The sequence below is a fragment of the Strongylocentrotus purpuratus genome, unplaced genomic scaffold (assembly GCF_000002235.5).
Source record: "Strongylocentrotus purpuratus isolate Spur 01 unplaced genomic scaffold, Spur_5.0 spur5_scaffold_11, whole genome shotgun sequence".
NCBI lineage: Eukaryota > Metazoa > Echinodermata > Echinoidea > Camarodonta > Strongylocentrotidae > Strongylocentrotus > Strongylocentrotus purpuratus.
Window position 1 is genome coordinate 16,299,594 of NW_022145596.1, and position 23,590 is coordinate 16,323,183.

Sequence of the window (23,590 nt, forward strand, 5' to 3'; positions counted from 1 at the left end):
TGATCGTGCATGAGTGTGTGTGTGAGAGGGGGGTAGTGAGCACTAATTTTTTTTTTTGCTCCCAAAAAATGTGAAAATCGCGCCGGTCGATAATTGGTTAGTGGGGGCCAAGGGGGGGGGGGAGGGTTAGTGAGCACTGTTTTTTTTGTTTTTTTGCTCCCAAAAATGTGAAAATCGCGCCGGCCGATAATTCGCTCAGTTGGGGGGGGGGGGGGGGGGGGGGGGGGGGGCGGGGGGGGGGGGGGATTATTGAGCAATATTTTTTGGCCGTCGGAAATGTGAAATATCGCACCCCCCCCCCCCCCTCTTGAGCGCAAGGGGGGGGGGGCATCTCTCAAAAAAAGTCCATCTCCCCTGGATCCGCCACTGTATGAGAGCAAGAAGATATAAGAATAGACTAGCAAAGAAAGTGAAGAGGAAACAAGAGAGAGAGAGGGAGATGTCACTTTACAATGTAAGAACGTGTGGCAAGACAGGGCAGGAGACAGCCATACCTAGCAATGTCACGAGGTTCGGATAGGGACAATTATGGCGAATACTGCTTTGTTTGCCAATCACAAAACAAAAGAATATACGCCACGTTGTGCCCGACTGGAATTTAAGTTCGCTAAACTCTGTGTATAGATGGCTCAGATAAACATTAGTTATGAAGAAAGCAAGAGAGATTGAGTGAGAGAGAGAGAGAGAGAGAGAGAGAGGTGAACCCTTTCCGACTTAGCCCCTCACTTATAGAGAGAAGGCCAAATAACGATATTGTATTCTATGACGCAGATAAGAGTTGCTGACTCGGCTAAAATATACATCCATATTATGTCCAAAACAATATTTACCATAGCCTAAAGAAACAAACAAGGACACCGCAGTTTATAATGAAGTCCTTTATAAATTTTATTAACAAACCAAATGTAAGGTCATAAGCATTAAAACACAATATTGCTAGGAGCTGACGCCTCTTGCCCTATAATTTGCAAACGAATTTTGACACTTTAATACAGTTAAACGTTATATCTGGACATAACAAGTATACAAGAAAAAATATTCAAATATTACAAAAAGACCAACATAGTTCTCGAATGGCGGTTGCCGCCCGAATATTGGTTCAAATATATCTAGAAGTCTCCCGCCCCCAATGCCCATTCACCTCACCTCCAATGTGTAGAATAACCACTACCGTAAAGTGATGGTTGGGGGCGGTATCGTAAGCTCCTGTAGAAAAAACTAACCTTACTTCAAATCTATACAATACCGGCATGTTAATGTCACAGGCCTTCTGACATTATTCATTATTTAAGATTGCAGTTTTGAGAGGCGCCGTCGATTCTTCGGCCAACTCCCACATGCATGCCGGGTACGTACAATTGAGGGTAGCGGAGGCATGCGCCCTCCCCGGCGCCCTCTCTATGATGTCTATTTCAAAGTCTTGGACTCGACATTCTTCTTCTTCTTCCTCTTTTAGTAATCTTCAAAGGGCTATGCAGCCTATCACGAAGATGAACTAAAGATTGCAAGCGGTGTGAGGATGACAAAATGATGAGGTTGAATGGAACAAGGGCGTCCTTGCGTTGAATTTATCACGAAATAGTATATAGATTCCAGGGCCCCGCCTTAGAGAGAGATGCGATTGATACGAACCATTGCAACTTGAAATTATAATCGCAACTCCTATCTCTTAAGTAGGCCAAGTTGCGATTGATAATCTTAAGTTGCGATTGATTCGAAGCATTTAATCGCAACTCTTTATAAGACAGGACCCTGGTCAGCATGGAACGTTTCTCACGTCCCTCACAAATCTCGGGTCATGGCGACCTCTTCATCGTACTTCCTCCTTCCCTGGTCGTCACCATGCAGACGACCTTCGACCTCTGGTGTTTCAAGCTCGACGTCGCTGGCTTCACCCTCCTGCACTCGATGTTGTAGAGCGAGTCTTTTCTTGTATCGTAAAATACTGGACGAGATCATCCTGGATCCTTGTCTCTGAACATCTGAGAAAGTGTTGAACAATGTAGACACAGCAGCGAGGCAGACAAAGAGGTAGGTGAACAGAACGACCTAGAAGGAAATCAAACAGGATTTATCATTATTGATTTACCAATAGAAGCCATTTCTCCCGATGTGTTCATCGGGAGAAAAATAGAAGGGATCTATCGAAAGCGATTTTCTTTCTTTCAAAAAGGACAACCTTAAAGACCCAATCCGATAAAAAAATAAAACTTGATATTAATGGAAAACTAACTGAACGAATGTAGAATACAAATATAAAGGAATAAAAAGTATTTTCCCTTTCATTAATGCACAAAAGCAAATTAACCTCATTTTCTGCACCCCTCCAAATTACGGGTCAACAGGGGTCAAATATGCCGAAGTTGCAGTGAAGACATAACAATTGTGGACCCCATCGGTTCACCTATATATATATATATATATATATATATATATATATATATATATATATATATATCTGAGGCGATGAGCCGTGCTAAATAATTAATGCAAAGTCATTGTGAATATGCGTATACTCCACATATTAAGATGATAGCAAGTTTTTAGGTCGACAACTTCCGATGTTCAAAGCTTTGGACTTTAATTTTTTAGAGAGCTGACCCTAAAATGGCATATAATTGATATTATTGTAATCTATGGCTTATAAGCTTTCTGTTGATATATATGGTCATCCATTCAGGCGCGTACGCAGGATTTTTTCAAGGGGGGGGGGGGGTTTAACATATAAATCGGGCCGAAAATTTCGCGACGACTCAGCCAGCCGCTGAATAAGCGGGGGGGGGGGGGGGGGGGGTAAGAGGACACTTTTCTTTCTTTTTTTTGGTCCCAAAAAAAATCGCAACGACTCGGTCGACCACTGAATAAGCGGGGGGGGGGGGGGGGGAGGGGTAAGAGGACATTTTTTTAAATTTTTTTTTTAGGTCTCGAAATTTGAAAATTGATATTTTGCTCCGTTGGGGGGGGGGGGGTAAGGTCGGTTTTTTATAGGTCAGCCATGGGAAAAAAAATCCAAAGGGGGGGGGGGTTTGGGGGGTATGGGGGGAGGTTTACACACAAACAAATACCAAAGGGGGGGTTAACCCCCCCCCCCCCCCCCCCCCTGTGTACGCGCCTGCATCCATTTCATTTTCAGTTCGGACAAAACTTACCATTGATGGTAACTTTGCCATCGATAATAACTACCATGGAAACCTTGATTTTGATTGGCTGTTGAGCCCTGTTACCATGGTTGTTGCCATTGATGGCAAAGTTACCATCAATGGCAAGTTTTATGCAACGGGGCCATGGTATTTATAACGGTGCTCATTAGCCATTTCAGGACTCTTATTGCTGTGAAATAATACAAAAGTCATGAAGTAAACCTGACAACTTTACACGACTTCCCTCATTTTCTGATTTCTTTTAATAGACAAATTTGTTCTGGAACGCTTGCATTTTTCCTACATCCCTTTTCTTTTACAACTTATTTCCTGATTGGATCTACCTCTGAAGTACTATTGACATATTCACAAATCCTTTTTCTTTTCGTTTTACAATTTTTTTTATTGTTTGCTTCGGGGGGGGGGGGGAGGTTTTTGCCGCTAATTTGTTTGCACATTCAAGCAGACAACCCCTTCCCTACCCAAGACATGATGTACACGACGCCCTGCTATACTGGTTACATAGTGTATGTAGCCGTAAACATTTTTTCCGCGAGAACATTTTTCACTATCTGTACTAATTTATCAATCGAGTGATCCCTCAACTAGCTATGGCCCAGACTTACTCTAATCACGTACAGCAACAAAACAGGAACATGTAAAGTCTTTGGCGTCAGGTCCCCAAACCCAATGGTTGTCGTCGTCTCAACTGTAAAGTAAAAGCTGTCGCTGAAGGTCCAGTCTGACAGCACGAATAAATAGAGGAGGCTGGTCGGGATGATCAGCAGCACGACTATAAGATAGAACAACGTGAATTTCGTGAGGAACACTCCGACTTTTGAACAGCATTTCAGGCAGGTATCCAGACTGGCAGTCATCCTGGTGATGCACGTAGCGTGGAGGATTTGACCGACGGAGTGAATGATACCTCCAGTGATGGCGATGCCTATAACAGCGTAGTAGAACATACAAAAGGCCTCACCGGATCCTGTGCGTGGAGCAATAAACCCGTACCCTGCATGGAAAAGACAAGAAGGGCATAATAATGAGGCCAAAGAGGAGGGGGCAGTAGCCCGCCCCTCCTCTTTTGTTATTTTAATTATAAACTGTTATATGAAAGAAAAAATGTACAATCATGTATAATTTGATATTTTTTATGTCCAGGTGTTAAATGGGTCCCCGGTAGGATGCGACCGTCATTGTTGGTCAAACAGTTTTGAGCGTCATGTAACGCCTGGCTGGAATGCTCCCCAGGGAGTGGGGATTATGCACACAGTGTGTGCGGGCAAGCACTGAATCCAATGACCGGGGTAATAGTATATTTTGTAAAGCGCTTAGAGACAATTGTAATAAGCGCTATATAAAAATTAAATATTATTATTATTATTATTATTAATTCATGAAGTGTCTTGTTTTAAACATTCTGTTTTATATAACTTATCATGATAATTTCTTGTAATGCAAATTCATCCGGAAGGAAATAATAATATTATTTAATTACAAAAATACGCTCTCCAGTGGAGCCCAGCGTAATTTAATGATCACGCCATCTTCGGCTGGCAGCAAGTATAAGTAGGGGGTGGTCGCATATAACGTCCTAACGTAATGAACTGATCGCAACTAATATTCAACCACTTCATCCTTTCCTTCCTAATGAATTCTTTAGAATAACAAGCCGAATAACAATACAGAAAATAACTACTAACAATTTACTGACATTGTTAATTACACAACACAACGCCACTAGGCTATCGTCGATCCAACAGTAAAAGTATTAAGAGAGGACCAGTAACTACGCCCTCTCACATTATACTTACTTACTTGGCGGAAATCATCGAATGACGATGGAAACGCCATTAATCGCAACAACAACAACAACATTGCGTTGGCGTGGTGGAGATCAAAATTTAAACAGGCCAGATTCTGGACTATATAGGGCCGTAGCTGTAGGCCTTCATTTCAATTTTGTTAAATTTAAATGTTATTTTACAATATTATTTTGTTATATTAGTTTTGTTATTAAAATATGTCGTCTCCCGTCGCAGAGAAGTGGGAATCCGCATTTTATATTATTATCATAGGCATCACTTCCGTTGGAGTTGAATCTATAGTGGTTGAATTTTGTCTTCCTTTCCTTTTTAAGGATTCTTTTTTGAGAATTCTTTTTTCCCCATATTTGTTTTAATCGAATTACGCAATTTCCTGTACATTATGGAAAACTGCATCTTATTGTTAGTTAGTTATTTTCCAAGTCATGTTATACATTTATTTGTTGTATGTATCGGGAGCGCCAGGAGGGTCAAATCTGACTGACATGAGCACTATACAAGAACCCATTATTATTATTTATTATGTTTATTTTTTGTTTATGATTATCAACCATGCGCTGCAAATGTAAACATGTTATATCGTTTTATTTTATGTTTGGAAATGAAAATAAATGAAAAAAATGAAATGAAGAACTCTTTGAGAGTGCTTTCCACGACAATAGTTAACAAATAAATAATTCATAACCTTACTAAGTTTTGTAAGTACTCGAAGTACTATATATATATATATATATATATATATATATATATATATTATATATATATATTATATATTATATAATTTTACTTAAGGCGTCATTGGACGGACATTTGGAATGAAAAAGTGAGTCATTAAGTAGACATTATTAGCAAGACAATACTTTTCAGACAAGTTTATGGTGAGGGTTTAGGGTTAGGATTAGGGTAAGGGTTTTATGATGACCGGTTAATGTACCGTGTAGGGTAATGGTTATTATATCTAGATATATCAGCATGTGTTTCCACCAAAAAAGCGAAGCGTTTGCTAATACGACTCTCCGAAACGTGATTACGGTATTGCATAACCCAATGTGTCGAACTAATACCGTCATTCGTATGCCGCTCTGCCTTTTGACATTTTTTTTTTTTTTTTTGCCCCGGAAATTTGAAAATTGCGCCGGTCGATATTTCCCTCAACACCCCCCCCCCCCCCCTTGAGCAATTTTTTAAATTTTATTTCTGGTCACGGGGGGAGGGGCAAGGCCCGCTCCCACCCCTCCTGGATCTGCGCCTGATTAAAACCCTAACCATACGAATGTGAACAACAACAAAAAAACTAAAAACAGAGCATTTTCATTATTAAACGATAAACCTTTTTGCCCCATTTTGATTGTGTACAGCCTAAGCCTCAAAGTAATTAATGTATTTTTTTTATTTATTTTTTTATTCATTCATAGCAACCAAGGGTTGGATTGATAATAATACATACATTTTCAACATAATTATGAACATTATTAAATTCAGTACAATGAAATTGATAAATTATGAATAGAAATACATGTAGATCATTAATACAAAAAACATTACAAATCATTCAGGTATATTACAAATAAATCATTACAAGAAAAAGGGGGAAACAACATAAACTTGAATAGACAAGAACAGGGAGCAAGAGAGGGAAAAAGAAAGAAAGTGAAGAAGTGAAAAAAATGCAATGATCAATCAAGTAAACTATACATCCAAATATAAAAATATATAATATAATTATAAAAAAGTCAACGTATGGGTATAAACTGAAGAAATTTTTTTTTGCATGTACTGAATAATTATTCCAATTGATCCTCTGAAGCAAGGGTAATATATATATATATATAATTAAAAACCAGCTGCATATGTCGGGGTACAAGTTCAAAAGAATATTGAATGGTTGAAAATGTATATTGCACTAATTACCTGCTTATTGTAAATTATACGCACACCAAGGGATAAAACTATTCTTAAATCGGTTTGTTTTACACCTGGGCAGACTCACTTGTTTACTTTTCCTAAGGTTATATCTTGTCTCTCGTTTTGGTGGGAGAAGGTCATTTAGTTTGTGTTCAGGTTTCTGTATTTGGTTGAATAATTGCAAGCACATATTATTTCTACGATCAGCTAGGGGATCAATGTTCAGTACATTTAAAGCATCAGTATAAGACAGGTTGGGGGTGATTATTCTCAGGGCACGTTTTTGTATTGATTCCAATAAATTAGATTGCTCTTTGGTTAGGCCCCGTGAAAGACTTGACATGCATATTCTGGAATTCTGGAATGTAGGAATAGGAAACTCTTATAGGCCGCGTGATGTGGTGGCAAAAGTGAGCGCCTAGTTGACACCATGAGGTTAGTGCCTGACTATGCACATGTACAAGGACGTCATTTTGCCTGACATATAGGACTACGTAAGTAATTAACGCGGTAGCTTCAAACGTCATGTGGCAGTGACTTCGAGCAAGATATAAATCCAAAATGAACAATGAAAACATTCTTTTAAAGCGTGTGCGCTAAGTTTCTTCGTACCGTTGATTGATTGATTGATTTTTATTCGACAAGCTTCCAACATACAACAATATACAATAATAACAGATCAAAAATAAGTCAGCTTGAACAGGATAACCCACGAAAGCTCGAGAGCTATTTCCAGTGGGGTCCCCTACATACATGTACAAAATGAATAAGTTAAAATAGTAATATTTACAGACAGAAAATAAAAATAAAAGAATTACTTATTAAAGATAATAATAATAACAACATTTTAAACTGATGATAGATATGATAAAAGAAGAAGGAGATGAAGAAAAGAGGAGGAGGAAGAAGAGGAAAACAATGATGAATTTCTAGAATTTCTAAAACGTACAAAAACATAAGTATATACAAAATGAAAGAGTATGAACCGGCAAAAGAATACAAATTTCAATCATATAGCATGTTATTCACTTATCTCTCTGACTCTCAAGTATTATTCCTTTAATTTCCTCTTAAAATGAGCAAAGTTTTCTATTTCCTTTACACCATTGGGAAGGGAATTACAATGTTTTATGGCATTGTAAATTTGTAACAAAACGAATTTCCAATACTACCTACTATTTCTGGTAAGTTAAAGTTGAATCGGCTATTTCTTGTATTATAATCATGTACGTCAGTAACAAGATCGAATTTGGATCGAATATAATGATTCGACCTAGTATGATATATTTTATGCACGTGATGCAATACGAGTTGCTTTGATCTTTGGTCGACTTCAAGAAAACCAGCTTTAGAAAGTTCGTTGTAGCCAACATGAGTTCTTGGACCAGAACAGTTGATAAATCTCACCATTTTGTTCTGTATAATCTTCAACTTCTTTTGATCTGACTTGTTATGTTACTATACCATGCAGGCCGTTATCATAGTCAAATAAACGTTGAATAAGAACAAAACAGATATCTGTACAACAATTTCAGACGAGAATTTGCTTTTTTTTACAACTGATTCTACTAAAGATGAAAATGAAATTGCGCAAGCCAACTCAAGTCTAAATACTTCACAGATTCTTTTCTCTTGCTTACTTGATTATTGTGTGTCACTTTGAATTCAAATGACTTTTAAGAACTACTTTTAGAATAAAACAAAATGCTTTCTGTTTTTCCCAAGAAGAAAACTTAATATCAGTCATCCAATCGACCAGGGGCGTACGCAGGGGGGGGGGGGTGTTTTGGGGGTTCAAACCCCCCCCCTTTGGTATTTTCATGTATGTAAACCCCCTAAAAAAACCTAAAAAACCCCCCCCCCCCCCTTTGGCTTTTTTTTTTTTTTTTTTATTTAAAAAAAAAAAAAAAAAAAAAAAAAATTATACCCACGGCTAACCTAAATAAGGTGGCCTTACCCCCCCCCCATACGTAAAAAAATGTCAAATTTTGAAATTTTGAGACCAAAAAAAAAAAAAAAGTGTCCGCTTACCCCCAGATCAAGGAGCACCATACCAACAAAACGCCCTTGGGAAGTTTCTGTCCTCAAATAATTAGTCAAATGAATTAGACATGTTTCAGTCCAATAATCATGTCGAAAACCAGATTGAAATTCATAAATTATATCATTTTCTTTGAAGTATCTTTCAATTTGAACACAGACCGATTTTTCTAGAATCTTTGATGCTACGCTTAAAACACTAATAGGTCTATAGTTGCTAACATCAGTTTTATCTTTCTTTAATATGAAGTGGAGTCACTTTTGCTATTTTCATATCCTCTGGAAAAGTACTCGTCAAGATAGATAGGTTCATTAAGTAACTTAGAGGCTTTAATAAAATCTTCGCACCATCTTTTAGAAATCTAGCTGGAATCATGTCTAACCCAGTACTTTTTGATATATTCAACAACTCTTTGAAAACAAATTGTTCACTAATCGGCCGCGTCATACCAAAAGACGTTAAAAGATGGGAGTTGTTGCTACCTTGTTTGGCGTTCAACAATAAGGGATAGAGCAACGTCGATCTGGCGCTGCTCAGTGCTGCCGGGCTCACGATCAATTGGGAAAAAAAAGAATTTCCGTTTCGGTTTAATAAAATTTGGAGTGGACTATTAGGCTATTATTATTATTATTATTATTATAAACTCGAAGCTGTTTTCACGTACACCGTTTCTTTCGTAAAACTCACGAATACAATCATTTTCTGCCCTGGAAAAATCTTTGGAAGGGGGGAGTTTGTTTACTAATTTGACAGCCACATATTTTGTGAGATGAGAATACATCAGCGATGGCCATCTTATCATGACATAATTCCCATCAATACTGTAATGACAAATTATTGTTCTTTTCGCTTCTTATTTTTAATCTTAAGCTTTTAGATTCTGCCAAAGCCTTTTCGAATCTTGATTAACGCAGGCACACCCCCCCCCCCCGAGGGACCGCATGCGTGTTCCCAAAATGTCCGGTAAAGGGGTTCTTTTCACGCAAAAAGTCCGGCTCGTAGTACACAAAAATCCCTCCCGCATTGACTTTACACACCGGACTTAGGGGGTGTTTTCAAAAGGAGGGAACATGCATACGCGTACCTAAATAACACTGAGTGGGGGGGGGGGGAGGGGGGGGCGCAGGCAATGGCGCAATCGAAGTAATGCCTGGTGGGCATTATTTCCATTACAGGCATTTTAACTGCGTCATTACTTGTGATAATTAAGGTAATTGGGCAATAATCTCTTATTCAAATGCAATGTTGCAATATTGATTTTGCATAATTCATTTTTGCACATGACGCGGTCCTTCGTCAGTTAAATTGTGTCTTACGATTGTCTAATACATTGAACAAAATCTATGGACAAAGGCTTTTTTCTTCTCTTCGTTTTAGTTTTGCCTTTCTCTCTTTCTTTCTTTCTTTCTTGTTTCTTTTTTGAGTAATCCATATAGCAAAAGTTCTGCTTTTTAGTGGAGTTCTCTCTGCCTTACCTTCGACTCAATTACGATATGCTTATATATTTTGTAAATTTGTATTCTTAAATGATTTGATTACTTATCGACATTTTGTTTAAAACTTTACCAACAAATTTACGTGGACTCCGCGTGAAGCAACTACGTGCTGAGTTACAGAAAAGAGGTATGCATACAAACGGAGTAAAGGCGATCCTTCTTGAAAGACTAGAAAATGCAGTAGGCCTAAGGAACACTAATGCCGCTGGTGATGTAGATGAAGATAAACATGAAAAGCCAGATGATGTCTTCAATGATGACGCAGACTGCCGACAACTACTGCATAATGTACTGAGTGAAATAAAAGGCTTGAATAGTAGGCTAGATACTATCGAGAAGAAGTTCAACAATCTATTCGAACAGCATACTTCTACTTCTACTTCTACTTCTACTTCTACGACGATACTCAGCAGGATCCATAAGTCAGGATGTAGTGCAAGGGAGAAGGAGAAGGAGAAGGAGAAGGAGACGGAGAAGGAGAAGGAGAAGGAGCAAGGGAATCTGAGGGCACAACAACAAGTATCTAGGCCTACCACCAATATTTCCCGACAATTGCTACGCATAACCGGTTTGAAATACTATCCGAGATCACGGAATCAGACAACAGTGCCAAGAGTGTATCAATGCCAATTGAAGATCAACTTCGTGACTACAAGGCCAAGCACCTGAAGTTGTTCTCCAAAACCAACATCACCCATTCTGAAGTTATCTCTGATGACGCAACTGATGACAGCGACGCAACTGTTGACAACGACGCAACTGATGACAGCTCAGACCGATCTTTGTCAACACCTACTAGTACTACTTCTACTTCACCACCATACCATGAGCAGATAGAGGGATACCGCCACCGACATAGTGTGATCCGCAACAAACGAGATGTAGTTGTGGTCGGTGATTCCATGATAAAACACATCGACGGAAGACATCTCTCCCGCAGCAAGAATGTGAGGTGCGTCTCTTTTCCCGGTGCAAAAGTGAGAGACATATTCACCTCTTCACCTTGCGAGTTTCTCAAGCCAGGGGGAGAACTGATCATCCACGCTGGCACCAATAACATCTCTGAGGGTGCTGGTGAAGTTTGCCACCAAATCACAGACCTCGGCAAGTCTGTTGCTGCCGAGGGGTTTAACGTCTCAGTCTCTACGATCATCCATCGTAGAGGGGAGAGTGAAGCGGACAAGAAGCGGGTTGATGAGATCAACTATCTGATGGAGTTGGCAGCCAGCGAGAACAGATGGGGCCTCATCATCAACAATGATATCAGCGAGCAGCATCTCGGGCGTGATGGCGTTCACCTCAACAGAGCCGGTCAACGAATCTTGGCAGGCAACCTGAAACGCCTCATCAACAGTGCTGACCAACCGACAACACGAGGCCATGGCTGGACTCAACGGTCGTCCGATCAAGTTACAGGCAGTGAACCTGGAGCAAGGCGGCATCAAGCCATCTACCGAGAAAACCAGAGTCTTCATTCTGATGAGGAGAAAAGCAGCCCCGTAAAGTCCTACGCCGAATCTGTTTTGGGAGATCTTTGGATTTCAGTGCAGTCAAACAGAGGTCACGACTGAAACCAGCCTTCAGACCATCCAAGGTGGACATGAAAGACTGGGCGAAATATCTTCAATTTGTAAGAAGGGTATTGAATTAAGTGAAAGTTTGACAAAATCTAGTGATGATCCGAAAATTATAGTTGACGGTCGAAAATATAAGTTCCCTTGTGGGAACTGTGATAAGCCAGTCAAATGTAATCAACACGGCCTTCTGTGTTCTTATTGTAAAAAATGGTTTCACACTAATTGTCAAGCTATCAGTCTTTCAGAGTACCGCAGGTTATATTATGAATGCCCTGATGAGAAGTGGAATTGTTTAACATGTTGTCTGCCATCTTTTTGTGACTCATTATTTAACGACGATTGTTTAGAGAAAGAAAGCCAAAACGAGGATAGACTAAAAAAAACTATTTTAAGATAACGCGCGTTACACCTGAAAAGCAAGCGATAGCAAGAGTAATTCAGCCAAACCTCACAGATGAAAACACTTCTCTTTATCAAGAATTTGAAGAAAAGTTTAAAGTTAAAGGTCTTCATTTTTTACACCTTAATGTGAGGTATATTCTAAACAAGATATCGGAACTTAGAATTCTTTTTAAAAGAAAAAGGCTGTCTATTATTGCTTTCACTGAAACATGGTTAAACAATTCCATAAATGATGAAGAAATTGAAATAGACGGATATAAAATCATACGCCATGATCGACCCTCTGGCTCTGGAGGTGGTGTATGTTTCTATATCAGAAATGATATTGCATTTAATATTATGGATGCTATAAGTACTGGAGATACGGAATCCCTGTGGATAAATTTGCTTATACCAAGATCAAACCAATTGTTGTTGGTGTTCTGTATCGACCTCCGAAAAACAATTTGTTTATCGAGAAATTGTCCAATATTCTTGATACATTAAAGAAGGATGACGAAATAATTCTTTTAGGAGACATGAATATTTGTCTTCTTCGCAAATCGCCACTGGCTAAAAAATATTTGACTTGTTGAGTCTTCATGGGTTTAGTCAACTCATTAAAGAGGCAACACGCGTTACACCTACATGTTCTTCTCTATTGGATCATGTTGGTTGTACCAAAGAAAATAAAATAAGTCAAAGTGGTGTCATTGATCTAGGTATTAGCGACCATTATTTTACTTTCTGTACACGGAAAAATGTTAGACTGGCTATAGGTCATCACAGGACTAATGATATCAGATCCATGAAAAAATATACAGAAGAGTCTTTCAATCTTCAACTATCTGTTGTTGATTGGTCACGAATAACTGACTGTACAGATGTAAATGAGGCATGGTCAATATTTCAACATGTTTTTATCTCAAATTTGAATATGATAGCGCCACTGAAACGGATAAGAATAAAACAAAGATCAGAAACTTGGGTGACTAAAGATATTCTTTCCCTAATTCAAGAGAGAAATATAGTATACAAAAAATGGAGGAAAAGAGCAAAAGATGAGAAGCTCTATAAAAGATACAGAGTATTAAGAAATATGGTCCAAAGAGAGGTGAAAAAGGCTAAACTCGATTACTTACAAAACAAGATAGAAGAAAATAAACAAGATTCGAAAAAACTTTGGCAGAATCTAAAAAGCTTAGGATTGAAAAATAAGAAGCGAAAAGAACAAGAATCTGTCATTAAAATTGATGGGGAATTATGTCATGATAAGATGGCCATCGCTGATGAATTCAATTCTCATTTCACAAATGTGGCTGCCAAATTAGTAGACAAACTCCCCCCTTCCAAAGACTTTTTCAGCGCAGACAATGATTGTATTCGTGACTTTTACGAAAGAAAAGGTGTACGTGAAAACAGCTTCGAGTTATTACCAATCAGTGAACAATTTGTTTTCAAAGAGTTACGTAAGTTGAATGTATCAAAAAGTACTGGGTTAGACTTGATTCCAGCTAAATTTCTAAAAGATGGTGCGAAGGTTTTATTTAAGCCTCTAAGTTACTTAATGAACCTATCTATCTTGACGAGTACTTTTCCAGAAGATATGAAAATAGCAAAAGTGACTCCACTCTATAAAAAGAAAGATAAAACTGATGTTAGCAACTATAGACCTATTAGTGTTTTAGCGTAGCATCAAAGATTCTAGAAAAATCGGTCTGTGTTCAAATTGAAAGATACTTCAAAGAAAATGATATAATTTATGAATTTCAATCTGGTTTTCGACATGATTATTCGACTGAAACATGTCTAATTCATTTGACTGATTATTTGAGGAGAGAAACTTCCCAAGGACGCTTTGTTGGTATGGTGCTCCTTGATCTGCAAAAAGCTTTTGATACAGTTAATCATTGCGTCTTATTGAAGAAGTTACAACTAATGGGTTTTGATAAGGCAAGTTTAGATTGGTTCAGATCCTACTTATCTAATCGGCACCAAGTAGTGGCCATTCATGATATTCGTTCCAAACTAATGCCTATAACATGCGGTGTTCCTCAGGGAAGTATTTTAGGCCCAATTCTATTTTCAAGTTATATAAATGATATGTGTATTTGTATAAAAGACTTCAAACTATTATTGTACGCAGATGACAGCGTACTACTCTATTCAAATCCTGATCCTAAATATATTGAGGAAAAGCTCAGTGAACAGCTGTCTACGTGTGTCGATTGGATGACTGATAATAAGCTTTCTTTACACTTGGGAAAAACAGAAAGCATTTTATTTTGTTCTAAAAGTAGTTCTAAAAAGTCATTTGAATTCAAAGTGACACACAATAATCAAGCAATCAAGAGAAAAGAGTCTGTGAAGTATTTAGGCATTGAGTTGGCTAGCGCAATTTCATTTTCATCTTTAGTAGAATCAGTTGTAAAAAAAGCAAATTCTCGTCTGAAATGTTTGTACAGATATCAAAGTTGTATGGATTTAAAAGCAAGACGTACACTCTGTTTTGCTCTTATTCAATGTTTATTTGACTATGCTAACCCTGCATGGTACAGTAACATAAACAAGTCAGATCAAAAGAAGTTGAAGATTATACAGAACAAAATGGTGAGATTTATCAACTGTTCTGGTCCAAGAACTCATGTTGGCTATAGCGAACTTTCTAAAGCTGGTTTTCTTGAAGTCGACCAAAGATCAAAACAACTCGCATTGCATCACGTGCATAAAATATATCATACTAGGGCGAATCATTATATTCGATCCAACTTCGATCTTGTTACTGACGTACATGATTATAATACAAGAAATAGACGATTCAACTTTAACTTACCAGAAAGAGTAGGTAGTATTGGAAATTCGTTTTTATTACAATGCCATAAAACATTGGAATTCCCTTCCCAATGGTGTAAAAGAAATAGGAAACTATGATCATTTTAAGAGGAAATTAAAGGAATACCTAATACTTGACAGTCAGAGAAGAGAAGTGAATGACATGTTATATGATTGAAATTGTTATTCTTCTGTCGGTTCATACTTTTTCATGTTGTATATACTTATGTTTTCGTACGTTATAGAAATTCTACAAATTCATCATTATTTTCCTCTTCTTCCTTCTCCTCTTTTTCTTCTTCTCCTTCTTCTTTTTCTTCTTGTACTTAATATCATTTCTATCATCAGTTTAATGTTGTTATTATTATCTTTAATAAGTAGTTCTTTTAATTTTCTTATCTGTCTGTAAATATTACTATTTTAATTTATTAATTGTATACATGTCTGTAAGGGACCCCACTGGAAATAAGCTCTCGAGCTTTCGTGGGTTATCCTGTTCAAGCTGACTTATTTTTGATCTGTTATTATTGTATATTGTTGTATATATTGGAAGCTTGTCGAATAAAAATCAATCAATCAATCAAATAAGTTCCATTTTCTAGATTACATTACAAATTTGATATTGATTTTATGTAAGCATTAGTTTCATTAGTAGAGGTGTCGTGGTCGAGTGGATATGTCACCGGACTGTCGATCACAAGGTCCGCGGTTCGAGTTCCGCCGCGGCACTAATGTCCTTTGGCAAGACATTGATTTACATTTGCCACACTCAACCCAGGTGATGTAAATGGCACCTGGCAGGAATTAATTCCTTGAAATTAAAATGCTAGAGCGCCGTATGGCAGCCGTGCTAAGCCAGGTTAATAATAATAATTATTAGAAGCGCCAGGAGTGTCACGTATGCCCACGTATGACAGACATGAGCGCTATACAAGAACCCACTATTATTATTATTATTATTATTATTATTATTATTATTTCATGTTTTGGTTCAGTTACGGAAGAAATGTTATGTGATTTGAATTGAATTGAATTGAATTGATCTTAATGAACCTACCTATTGTAGACACCACTGTAGATGCAAAGATGAAGGCCTGTCCTACGCTCCACGGATCGGAGAAATACGTTTCATTAACCATTCCCATGCTCAATTGGGAAGCGTAGGGATGACCACCGATGTACCCCCCTTCTCCTATGGCCCTCATCACGATGCTCATCAACTCGGCAACGTCCTCCTCATCCACGCAATCATTTTCCGATGCGAGCCGCAGGAGCCCTGCATGGAAGTCCTCGGAAGCTTGGACTGCGGCCGGACGCTCGAGAGCGCGGAAAACGAGCGCTCCGATAAAAAGGTATGCCAACACGATAAGGAGAAGGAAAAGAGATGTCAACCATCTCTTTGTCGTTGATTCTTCTTCTCCTTCTTCTTCTTTTTCTTCTTCTCCTTCTTTTTCTTTTTCTTCTCTGGCAGCGCCGTCGCTCATAATTTTTTCGTTTCCGCTATTTTGAGACATCATGAATTGGTTTCAGACAGATCAAAATAACAACACTACCTGACCTGTACCATGCATGGACCCTACCATAAAATGTCCACCGCGAGATCAACCTGTAATCCTGGATTATAGTATACAACAATAAAAATTGATGTCTATTTTATAACTGTCCGTGCTACATGTATTTCATGAAATTATGCTGGCACTTCACGACTTATGTGGCCTTTCAATATAGTTCATTCACTTCACGAAAAAAAAAGAAACAGAGGGAACGAGACATATAGAAAGTGTGTGTGCGTGCGTGCGTGTGTGGTTGTGTGAGTTAGTGGGCGGGGTTCAACTCTCTCAGCAAGGTTGTTCAATTATTCATTTCAACTATTTATTCATTTTTTAAATAGATTATTTCTATTATTCTGTCGCTCCAATATTATGTATTCTGAGAAGCCTATATAGAACAGTGTGTGGAAGTGTGGTCGGGTGGTTGTGTGTTTGTTGTGTGTCGTGTGTCGCATGGTGTGGGGGGGGGGGGGTAGTAGTGTATGGGTGAGGGTGGTTTGGAGTATGTTTAACGGGGGCGAGAATGGGAGAATAGACAGAAAATTATTTCTTAATTTAATATGCTTGATCATAATATATTTCTAAAAAGTTAATGAAAATGTACTTTTGTTTTCTTGTTATTTTTGCAATTTGATTTGATTTGATTTATTGGTTTCTGCATCTTTTTTCTTTTTTTCATCATACATTTCGTCACCGTTTTCACGAAGTGTCCTAAGAGCGTTTTAGCGTACAGAAACAAATTTTGAGATAAACGCGTTTAAAGTTTCACTTTTTTACAATCGCTGTTTTCACGGGGAAAAAGTATGTGATGGTATTCATTTTTTTGGATATCTTGATAGTACCCTATCTACAGAATGAAATGATATAAGTTTTACGTGGAAATAATGTTTATTTAAACAATAATTAGACCTCAATCACAGAGGACAGTCAGAGGACGGTTCGTGAAAACGAAAAACTTGACATCCACGCTTAGGCTCGTCTTCACGTAGTGGCCCCGCAGCTTACGCGGCCCCGTTTCCCCTGTTGGTTATGTGAAATTTCGTTTTTACGAACCGTCCCAGTTGACGTGCGCGCTGTGCAAAGCAATGCCCATTTGCGTACCCCCCCCCCCCTCCTCCCCACCCATAAAACTATATTTGTCATACCTAGCTGATTCTGTTTCCTCGAAATCACAGCACTATATTCAATATTAGACTCGCATCACTCTGCCCCATCCAGAAATTCATCTTGAATCCTTTACATAATGCAGGAAATGCAATGATTTGTTAGTGACTCTGAATGCCTGTTATGGAAATTGTATATACTGTCCTGCTTCATATGTGATTTAAGTTTCATTGAATATTTTTGTCAATGGTCAATAGCATATTTGTATACTTTTTGTTTGGGGGGGGGGGCACACCAAGCACTATGTACAACTTCTTCTCAATTCTTTCTTTCTCTCTCTCTCTCTCTCTCTCTCCTCTCTAGCTCTCACATGCAAACAAGAACATCCCCCTCCTTCTCTTTCTTTCTCTCTCTTTATCTCTCTTTTTGTCGTTTATTACCCCTCTTTGTTGTCACATAAGTCATTATCATTTTAGTACATTACTCTCTCAGACACATTTCTCCTATAAACGAATCTAACTAAATAAGAATAAACGTTGAATAGCACAAAGCAATCAAATCTTAAGATTAATACTTTCGTCTTGATTATGACTGCATTTATTTCTTTGCAATATACAGTAACTGGAATCGTTTTTGTACAGTTCATTTCACAATTACATGTACAATCATTAAAATTGATAAATCATAATAATAATAATAATAATAATAATAATAATAATAATAATAGCCTAATAGTTCACTCAAAATTTTATTAAACCGAAACGGAAATTCTTTTTGCCCAATTGATCGTGAGCCCGGCAGCCACTGAGCAGCGCCAGATCGACGTTGCTCTATCCCTTATTGTTGAACGCCAAACAAGGTAGCAACAACTCCCATCTTTTAACGTCTTTTGGTATGACGCGGCCGGGATTCGAACACACGACCTCCCGGTTATGAGGCGGACGCTCTACTGACTGAGCCAACACTCCGGTGTAATGAATCATGTTTGAATATCAAAATTGCAACTTATTTAACTGTAGCCCACACTCATGGCAAAAAATACAACATGGTAGCTCTATAAAGAGGGGGGTACCGGTGTTCTTGGAAATTCTGAAATGAAATTCACAAGGCCACTGATTAGGGGGAGGGAGGGTTACAATATAGTTTGAGTACTGCCACAATGGAAGAGGAGCTTAAAAGAAAATCATTAATTATTTTATTTTTTGTGTATGACATACAAGTTGTCAGCTGCATACGTCCCTGTTGCCTCATAAAATTGCAGATCTGAGATTTACATAGATGTTGTAATCTAACTTTTCAAACATTATTTCTTATTCTATGTCTGATTTCTTTCAAACTTTCACCAGTCTATTACACTCATTTTTTTCTGCTTTAACATAAATCAACTTGTTACAAAGGTTGGATTGCCCTTTGAAATATAAACTATTAGCAATTAATATTAGTCCTACATGCCAAATCCTTCTAAAAAGATACAACACTGTAAGTTTATGGGATCAAACTTCTTACATGCAACTTTCATATGATGGATGACCTTAGTCTGTGCTGTTCTTAGTGAGGAAGGACGGAGGTTGTCACTGTCAAAGTAATAATAACAATATGCTCAAGGCGCTCCAACTATTACCCTGGCTCTGCTAGGCAGCCGCTTTCGGTGCTCACAGCAGAGTGGCAAATGTAGATTAATATCTTGCCAAAAGACATTACTGCTGTGGCGGGACTTGAACCATGGATCCTGTGATCCACAGTCCAACGACTTATCCACTAGACCACAAAACCTCTAAATGGAGACCATTCGGAGTCAGAGTCTCCTGTCAGCATTGCAGTCCCCGTCCAGTCCACATCCATCTAGCTCATAGTGACTCTTGAACCCACCCTAAGCCTTCCGTTATATCGAAGATCTCGTTTCTTGCCACAATTGATCTCTCCATCACGATCCCACCTAACAATAACTTCTGTATTTTTGTCCATCCTAAGAGGTAATTGACAAAAGATTGTTACAATCAAGTTATCAATAACTCTGTTCAATGATAAGTAGAGAGGACATAGTAATTTTATTTCATAAAACAGGAATGAAACCTAGAAACGGGTATTAAATAAAAAGTGGTTTTACTCTGTCCTAAATTGATATTTTGAAATATACAGTAACTATAAATGAAAATCAGAATATGAATTTAAGGTCTACTTTTAACAGAAAAAAAGCGAAGCATGCACCGAGTAGAAAAGCAGATTTGCAATTGTGTTATAAATACTGTTGTACCATTTATTCACTTAGAATGTAATTTGTGACATTGTGGCACTAAATTCCTGGTAGGAAATCAGAGTGGTATAACTCCTATTTAAAAATATGAATGGCTTTCCTGTGTTCAACACTTTTAGGTTGGGAGGATTGGTATATTGTTTACAAAATTGAGACAGCATACTCCATGGTCTGTAATTGTATGGTACTATTGTATTCCATTTCAATAAAAAATGTAGCAGACATCTATACTTATTTATCAACCACTGAAGATGATATGATAGGGTTCCATATGTATTACTGGGTTTGTTGTCAATCATTGAATTGATATGTTCATATCTAAAGAAGATATAAAATCTGCAGGTTATCAGCAAATTTGTGATGAATGTTATAAACCCAGTAAGTAACAATGAATGCACTTGCATGTACTTGTCTGCCAGATTGAAAGAAACTTTATTATATCAACTTTCAGAAAGACCACTCAATAAGGATCAATATTCAAAGTTAGTCAAGCGTATAATATCATTCATTATTATTTATGGTGCAATTATCGCATAAAGACACGCGTGATGTAGCAGCGGTAATATAAGAGCATATTACCATACGTTTCACATCTGGGTACTTGTACATGATACATGTATAAGTGATACTTGAAATATAAGAAGAGGATAATTGATAATAATAACATTGACTGGCTCACATTTTGGTTGATATGAGACAATATTGCCCTCAACATAACCATATTGCCCTCGTCTTCGACCCGGCCAATATGGTTATATTTGGGCAATATAGTTTCATATTCCCATTAAAGCCAGTCAAAATTATAAAAATATTTCATATATAAACAATATAAAATGTAACAAATTAGGTTCAAACTTACCTTTGATGACTGAGGGGACTTAGCTATTCAGTCGGTCGGTCTGTCAGTCGTTTGGTCTGACCTCCAAACCATGGTATTGGAAAAGCAATCAGTTCAACGGCAGAGGTTGAAGATGCTGGGTTAAAAGGAGAATATATTTGATAACTCATGATGGATGCAGAAAACCCCAACACAGCTCGTACAGGAAGCTATACTGGGATGATATGATTTTAAAATCGCATCTCTTCAAAAAATTACAGGCATCAGGTTAATGCATATTATTTTATTTTTTCTGTGATGAAACAACACAAATTAGTGTAACTCTCCTTCTTCACCCCCTTCCCCCTATGAAAAAAAGACAATAAGAAAAATACAAAATATAAGATGAAGCCTGTCATCTTGTAAGTTGATACACCATAAGTAGCTCAAACATGACATGTTGGCAAAATGAATGTCTGTCACGCACATTAAAGAGCGAGGAACTTGTGTTTGATGCCTTACAATACCATCAACTGCCTAAAACCTTTCAAAGCAAGATCAGTCATGCGTTTATGAAAAAAATTGAGTGTTTGGGAACCCGTCATCTTTGGAGGGCCCTCCTAGCACCCCCACCACTTTGCGCACATTAGAAAATTACTTCCCAGCATAGTTTTGTCCATGGATCATTGTTATGTAAATGAAAATAGTTCATTTGTTTGCTAAAGATTGACCTCTCCCCCTCGCCAGCCCAACTCCCAATCTATAACTTTTCTTTTGGAGCTAATTTCCTTACCACACATACCTTGTCAATTTGCTAAAAGCTCTCCACATCAGCTGCACAAACTCCTACGTGGACATCAACCACTGGGGGTGCTAGTGGTCCCTCATCTCTTGCGTATCCCAGCTGTCTATTCTACTGGTAAACTATGAAAAAATATGAAAAGTATTTGTTTAATTTTTCTGCATTTGTTCAAACAAGCCACTTCATCTCACGGTTGGATATCCCTTTAACTTATTAGCAAGCACACCATTATCTAAAGCAATTAAGAAGACCTTGCATAATTAAGTCTCAGTCTTGCAAACATGGGATGAAACAACCCAAATTAGTGCTAACTCCCCCCCCCCCCTCACAACGTGACGGACATGTGCGCTATACCAGAAGCAACTACGGTAGTACTATTATTATAAGCAAACCCCTCCCCCCCCCCAACAAAACAAAAAGCCTGTCATCCTCTAAGTCCAAGGCAAAAGGTACACCTTAAGTAGCTGAACCACAACTCTGGTGGCAAAATGAAATTATCATGCACAATAAAGAGGAGGAATTTGTAGTGGCATCTTCCCATACCATCAGCTTTATCTTTGTCTTTAAAGCAAATTAATTAAGAGCAGGCATGCGTTTATGAGCATAAAGCCGAGTGTATAAGAAGCCGCTCCAGCCTATGCTAGGTTGACCCCCCCCCATCCATTAGTACCTCAACAACATGCTAAAAGCTCTCCACGTCAAACTCCTACTTAGACATCAGCCACTGGGAGTGCTAGTGATGGTCCTCTCAGCCGGCTATTCTACTGGTAAAACCGGGAAGAAACATGAAATGTATTTGCTTCATTTTTCTGCATTTGCTGAAATTAAGCCACTTCATCTCAATTCTCATGATTGGATTTCCCTTTAAATTATTAGCAAGCACAAAATTGTTTATTCATTCAAGCATACCTGGCTTTACTATTCAAGTCTCAGTCTCGTATTTATAACATGAACATGGAAAGAGCTTACGAGGGGGTCATGTAGTACTAGGAGTACGTAAGTACTAACGACAACGTACTAGATCTAGACTCTAGGCTCGCGCTCGAGCCTAGACTCAACTCCTACGTCGCAATTGCCATTTTATGATTTGGCATTGTCATATCAACATTGACATTGAATTTTAACCAAAATGTGCCCTTGGCTAATTGGGCCTTGCCTTGGAGGCTTGGGCTGGTACTGCTTAATCAGTTATGTAAAATTATTATTAATGATATCTGGCCTGGGCTTCACTCTTCAGCAAATTCGCCTTGTGACTCGTGACATTGTTGTTATTGCATGTAACTGCTCCTGCACTTATACATGTTCAAGCTTATCTATGATACTGTGTTACTTAATACTTAGTAGCACTCTGTTGATAGTACTAGTAGTAGTAGGCGAGTACTACGTACTACTACTAGATCTGCATACTAGTAGACCGACAATACAACTCACGCAGAAAACAGTGCGTGGGACTGTAATGACCTATCTCGCCATTTCGTAACTTGATATCCGTTTAGAATATGAGTTTGTTTATACTGCTACAGACGATATTATTGAACGATGCATAACATTGTTTTAAAATAAGTGAAAATAATTACCTAGGGCTGTCAGATTCCTCTAACAATTCCGCCAGAAGCACCGGCATCTGTGACAAAGGCTTCGCGGAGCCGGTTCGTGTACGATTATCAATAGCAGACTACATTTGCGCGTAAGAGGCCACTTCGTGAAAACGGTGTTTGCCAGTTGTACCGCTTGTGATACGTTTCGTGACGTCACGTATGACGTAATTAAGCAAGATTAGACTTTGAAAATTACTGAAGTTGTAGACATTTATATACATTGCTCAAAAACGGTCAAAACTCGAAATTAAAAAATTCAACGAT

General features: G+C 38.1%; 1 protein-coding gene and 1 long non-coding RNA gene across 3 annotated transcripts; both read right to left on the reverse strand.

The window, feature by feature from the left end:
- Positions 1-863: 863 nt before the first annotated feature.
- On the reverse strand, positions 864-16,815 carry LOC575019 (potassium channel subfamily K member 4). Its single transcript, XM_030980810.1, has 3 exons — positions 16,259-16,815; positions 3,767-4,155; positions 864-2,049 (listed from the first exon to the last, which is right to left on the reverse strand). The coding sequence occupies exons 1-3, from the start codon at positions 16,716-16,718 to the stop codon at positions 1,783-1,785; spliced, it is 1,116 nt and encodes a 371-aa protein (XP_030836670.1). The 5' UTR covers positions 16,719-16,815; the 3' UTR covers positions 864-1,782.
- Positions 16,816-19,647: 2,832 nt separating this feature from the next.
- On the reverse strand, positions 19,648-23,590 carry LOC115922259. Of its 2 annotated transcripts, none has more exons than XR_004063386.1 (5): positions 23,306-23,590; positions 22,399-22,489; positions 21,729-21,850; positions 20,969-21,083; positions 19,648-19,821 (listed from the first exon to the last, which is right to left on the reverse strand). It is a non-coding gene; the product is annotated as an uncharacterized LOC115922259 (long non-coding RNA). The 2 variants fall into 2 exon arrangements; XR_004063385.1 differs by having other exon boundaries at positions 22,399-22,492; positions 23,306-23,589.